This window comes from Excalfactoria chinensis, chromosome 8 (assembly GCF_039878825.1).
Source record: "Excalfactoria chinensis isolate bCotChi1 chromosome 8, bCotChi1.hap2, whole genome shotgun sequence".
NCBI classification, from domain to species: Eukaryota; Metazoa; Chordata; class Aves; order Galliformes; family Phasianidae; genus Excalfactoria; species Excalfactoria chinensis.
The window spans coordinates 11,179,868-11,185,867 of NC_092832.1; the positions used below are offsets into that span (position 1 = coordinate 11,179,868).

General features: G+C 46.1%; 1 protein-coding gene across 2 annotated transcripts in view; it reads right to left on the minus strand.

The window, feature by feature from the left end:
- ARHGAP29 (Rho GTPase activating protein 29) overlaps positions 1–5,491 on the minus strand; it is a 47,239-nt gene extending 41,748 nt beyond the window's left edge. For both annotated transcript variants that reach the window (XM_072342635.1, XM_072342634.1), the window contains exons 1-2: positions 5,364–5,491; positions 3,296–3,640 (exon numbers count right to left, since the gene is read on the minus strand). In XM_072342635.1, the coding sequence (XP_072198736.1) occupies positions 3,296–3,557 (262 nt within the window). In that variant the 5' untranslated portion in view covers positions 3,558–3,640; positions 5,364–5,491. The remainder of the gene's footprint in view (positions 1–3,295; positions 3,641–5,363) is intronic.
- Between the last annotated feature and the right edge of the window lie 509 nt (positions 5,492–6,000).

Genomic DNA, 6,000 nt, shown 5'->3' on the forward strand with positions numbered 1-6,000 from the left:
AAGTGGCACCGACTGTAGGTGACAAAAATACATCGAGTCTTCTAGGTGTTCATTCAGCACATACTCTCAAGTTTGGCCTGCCAGGCGGGATTCCTGAGGAACTGTTCTCCAGTTCTTCTTACCAGAAAGGAAGGATGACTGATTTATTTTGAGTCTCCTCAATACATTTCAATTATCTTTGACCTCAGAAAGCACTAATACTACAAAATGAGCAGGTCTTTCAGTACAAGCACAAAAACATGATGACAGTATAATCATCCTCTCTTATATCAGCCGTATGACACAACTTCATCTGGAAATCTAACTTAAGACCAAACTAAAAGGCTGATTCATTGACATTTTGTGCAATCCAACCACGACGGGTTCAGACTGCCAGCAGATAGAATTTTATTATTTTTTAATTTTTATTTATTTATTTTTTTGTGAAACGGCACTGAATCCATTTGACCTAGGTACAAAAAACAGAGCTCTTCTTTAATGAAGATGTTGCTAAGTACCTTGGTCCTGTGCCTCAAGATGGCTTGCTAATAATAGTGTATTACAACCAGCAAATACAATACCTAGTTTCAGAAAGGAAATTGAACTCAAGTGCATGGAACACATGGTATTTCACTCAGCACAAGAGGCAACTGCAGCTCCTGTGTCCAAAGGGCTAAAAAATATCAATCTGGCAATTCTATTCACAGGGAGGGTTTATTTTCTCCCTCCAGGGGTAGAGGGCTGTTGTTTTGCTAAGTTTTCACATGATATATGAGAAATTACTTCTTGATGACAAGTTTTTTTTCTTGCAATCATCATTACATTTCTACATCTAAAGGTAATATCCATATTTCATTATTACTAAAATAAAACTGCTGTAAGAAGCTAAATTACATTGTAGCATAAGTGATATACAGAAATGGCACTGAAACTTGCAAGAACATGGGTGAGAAATTTCTGTTAACACTCTCTTCTTAAATAATATGAAGTTGCTGAAATCCTTTATCACCTTGATTTGTACCATGCAAAACACAGTACAAGTCTATATCTAAAGGCACTTATGATCTAGTCAAGACATGAATACATACTACAGCCTAAAATAACTTAAATTTTTCACCCCAGATATTATCACTACATCAGGAGAACGCTAAGTGAGATGTTAGTGAATAACTGCCAGACGCTTCCAGTGCAGCTCAGACACAGAAAGCAGGGACCATGGAGATCCAACCACGGTGTGGAATTCAAAGCCTGCACCCACGGGAGCCAGCCCAACTGCTGGTGCAGGCCCAAGCAGCCTGCAGCAAGCTGAGCCACGTGCTCCAGTGGGAGCTTACAGTGTACTACAAAGGAATTTTAATACAAATCTGCCAAGCAGCAATACTATGAGTAACAGTAGCTGTGAAAGTTAACTGGGGGAAACACTAGCTGGAAGCTGAAGAAACTTACACCAGGTTCTAGGAATGCTAGCCAGAAAAACACCAGGGCTTGTTAATGCAACCCTGCAGCGTCACTTCATGTTTTCCACTTCTAAACCAATTGAAGATGCACACAATAAACACGTATCAAAGTAAGACGTCTGCTGTAGTTACTAGCATTATTTACTTTTGATTATTTCATAAGCTTCAGTGCAAAGTTCTATTAAACAAAAACTAAATCAAGACATTATATTGATGCTGTCCCAAAAGGAAGAAATTAATTTTCCATCTCTGTAACTGATTTCACCTTGAAGTAAATCAACTACTAATTCCAAACTAACTGGAACTAGTTCCAAAATGGCAGTAAGTCTTACAAGTCATAATTTCACATGTAAAGTTTAAATGCCACCTCAGTATGCTTTTGTCTGCTTTTGCATAAACAACTATAAGCATTACCAAAGTAAGAAGGACTAATGAAATTCAAACTATTCAGCTGCAAAGGGGTCCTCTCCAACCAGCAGCAAATCCAGCAGAGGATAAGAGACATCTCTCCTTCGTAAATTAACAATCATTTTAATGGACAACATTATTTCACGACTCAGTTCTGCAATCTGACATAAAACTATACAGTAACTCCTATCTCCCATGTTGGATCTTCTGAGCCCCAAATTTGATACTGACCATTGACTAGCAAGCACAGCATGGCAGATGGAATACATTAGCATTTTGATAGACCTTCCTTACTGGATGCCTATTTCAGTGTCAGCAGGCAGTAGACACCTGACCTCACAAATAACTCTGCTCATCCTGTGTGCTCAGCAAAAATACTGTTGACATGAGGCAATTGCTAGTATCAAGTTACTGTCCTGGTAAGATTTGTTCACACTTTTTGGCAACACTGTTTCAGCTGCACACAGACTCAAGCCTTTGAAGCTTACAAAGCACTAGATCCAATCGCTTCTAGCCACTTTCTCCTCAAAGAAGGATCAATGCAAGACCTGAACTAAGTGTAATTATTCTTCTCACTCCTTTTCAGGAACATTATATTCTCTACAAATAAAAAGGTAATCCTGAGCACATTAGAGGTAACAAGCACTGCACTAGCACAAGGGAGTACTAGCAAATTCACTGCCTTTGAACTGATTAAGAATCTTAAGTCTCACTTTACTGTTCAGGATCTACATAAATTTACTTGTTAGCAAATTTGAATTCAATTCCAGAGAAAACAGACAAGATAACATTAAGGCATATGGAAAAGCAAAAAGAAGCATGCAACATGAAACAGAATTACTAGTGTCTTGTGTTTGTGACATTTATTAGGCTGACATCCAAAGCAGCTTTTAACTATCAACATCAGAATATTTCTGTAAAAGCTAGTTTAAGGCTTTCCTGCTGATGATCAAAAAATGGACTATCCTCAAACTCTAATTCTTGCTCTATCCTCAAACTCTAATTCAAGCTACTAACATAGGAGCCTCCCAGAAAAGCATCCAAAGAAAAATCAGAATTATACCCATCTAGAAAGCAAGAACGCTGCCAACAGAATTGTTTGGAATTACAAGAACACTCAAGTGGTTAAAAACTCATCAGTTGATGGCCCTGCTAACTTTTAGTGGCAATCTTAACAGCTTGCTAATAGCCTCTTCTCCCTTGTCCTTCCAAGCACTACCTGCTCCAGAGCACTATACAGCTGATCATGAAAGAAGATTGCACAGTGTTCTGATGAGGAAGCACGAATCCTAAAGAAACATCTACCATTTCCCATAATCATCACACAAGGGGCAGGATAAAAGAGAGAAGCAAAAGGGAGGATAATAACTGTGGCAAAAACTAGATAAATTGTGAGTAGAGGCATGAGAGTTCCAGGAAACCTAAGAATTCAGGATAAAAAGCAGCCATACCTTCTGAACAAATGGCTTCCTTCAAGTAGAGTAGCACATCTGCAAATTTTCTGACATCATTCACCAGCTGCATGATGTACTCTGGGTCCACAACAGGATTATCATAGCAGTCAGAATTGGAGCTTATGCTGCTCAAAGAGCTGCTCTTGGTGCTGCGCCCCATTCCCCAGTTTCCTGAATTAGAGATGGTGAAGAAGTTGGAGGTAGACAGCCGGGCCAATCCCAAACCACGTTTGTTACTTCCACCGTTCTGTCGCAACATCCCAGCAGCCGCCGTGCCTAAAGAGCTCCCACAGCCAACATTCAGGATCGCCTAGTGTCCATTGACCAGACAGAGATGAAGCCCTTTAAAACGGAGGAAGGGAAAAGGAGGTGGAGAAGAAAGACTGTTAGTTAGGGCAGAAATACACAGAAAGCAATATTTTTGTACTGAGAACATCCAAAAATCGTTTTAACGTAGCACTGCTTAACTGAAGCACTATCAAGGTTCTTGACTGTTTGATGTTCTTTTCATATACATATACGCACACTTAAAAGATTTGTACAGCATAAAAGTGGTATTCAAAATTATTTCTAGAGCTGATTATGATGCATCCTTTTTTAACAAGAGAAAGTTTGCTCCCTCACTACTTAATTTGGAAACCTTAAGAGTGACATTTGTTCCACGTAGCCCCAAACCCATTCTCTACCATGACATGCTACTACAGCTGACGACAATATCAAAAACACCCCATGTGATACAGACCACAAGCACCATCCCAGCTTGCATCAGCCACCCAGCTGCTCTCAGCATCCTGCCTCTACAGATAACAGTCAACCTTGATCTGATAATATGATTTTTTGTTACACAGATTGTGCTGAGTGAGAAACTTTGACCTATACAGCCTGAGAAGGGAAAACATCCTGAAAGTTGGTGTGTGGGCTTTTAGGCCTGCTGTCTTATAATAAAACCAAAGGAAAGACATAGAAAAGTGAAGAGCATCTTAATACCAAAGTTTATCCACAAATCTCAGCACAGTTAGCCTGAAGGCTGGTGCTCTATTTAGCACACCTTCAAAGCTCCTCTACAAAAATATACAAAGTTGGGGGCTATCGGTAAAAGTAAGCAGCTATCTGCAGCCTTAGGAAAAACAGAACGCTCCTTCAGAGCTCCCACACCAGGTTAGGCCATTTGTCTGAGGGCAGCTGCAGGTGGCAGAGCCAGGGCTGGGTCCAGCAGCACCCACAGCCCTGCCATTACACTCAGCACCAAGTGCTCAGTGCTCACACTACACGGGAAAGAAGAAAAAATTAGAACACACCAGCTAAACGAGTCAGTTGTGGCTGCAGATACATCCACAGCAATCTCAGATTCAACCGCTGTTAATAAAGAAACATTACTACAATCAAGTAATGAACGCAGCTTAATATTCTTGCAGTTGGTCAGACCAAACGCAGAACCAGCTCCCTTAACGTTTCAACGCTCCCGCTCCGTATTTCGTCAGTTGTTCTAATGCAGCTCCCTCGCTTTTACATTATTTCTGCTTTATTTCTCTTTCCAGCGTGAAGCTGCTCAGTGCTGCTGTTGCAATCAACCCTGCAGGGGCTGCGCTGGGAGCCGAGGAGGGGGTAGGAGGGGCGACCACACTTGTGTAGCGTGCGTAGGGCTGCACAAGTAACGCAGGTAATTAAGTGACTCCAAACAGCTCTCCTGCCTTCAGAACAGAAGGGCGCCCACCGACCTCGCTATAAACGCCTCCAGACCTGTTCGGTTAGAGCGAGCCAGCCCCAGCGGGAAGAAAAAAACCGACCGAACAGCAGCAGGCGTGTCAGCAGCCCGCTCCGCTCACAGCCCCGGCCAGGAGAGCGCAACGCAGCGGGCAGCGCGGGGAAGCCGCCCCCGACGAGCCGCGCCGGGGCCCCGACAGACCCTGCGTGCCACGGCAGCCCCTCCCCGCGCCCCCCCACGCCGCAGACAACGCGGCCTCGGAGGACCGAACGCGGCGCCGAGCACCGCGCGCTCATCGTCACCGCTCTCCCTCCGATCCGCCCCCCCGACAAAGCCCTTCGCGGAACCCTCGGACCTTACCGGAATCGCCACTGGAGAGCAACGGCGGCGGACCGCAGGCGGCAGCCAGACGGCCGCAGGCCCCGCACACCGCCTCGCGCCCATGCAGCGCACTCCTCACAGCGCGGCCGCGCCGCCGCCACCGCCCCCTCACGCCCGTTGGCCGCCCGCGCACGGCGGGGCGGGGACAGAGCACGGCCCGCCCCGGGGCGTGGACCGTGGCCCCTTCGGTGCGAGAGCGCCCGGCGGAGGTTACGGCGCGGCCCCGCCTGGCTGCGTGTGACAGCGCACGGCAGTGCCGGCAGCGACACGGCGAGAAACGGAACCGACCGCGGCCGAGGGAAGGAGCGGTTCGGTTGCTCCCCCGCCCTGCGCTGCCGGCCCCGCTGTGGCGCTCACCGTGCCTCGTCCCGAGCTGCTCCCGGCTCCCGGCAGAGCCGCACCAAAGTCGGGGCGTAGCGGTGCCAGGAGCCCTGGGCGGCAGCGCCGTCAGCACCCCGAGAGGCAGCAGCCGGCACTCTTCGGCACTGGAACCGCTGTACGTGTGCGTACGTGCGGGATGTCGGGGTTAAAGAAGAAAAAGAAACGCTGGAAGAGATCCTCAAGCAGCATCATATAGAAACTCAAACAGGTCCCCAGCGGCAAGCGGGACTCGAGG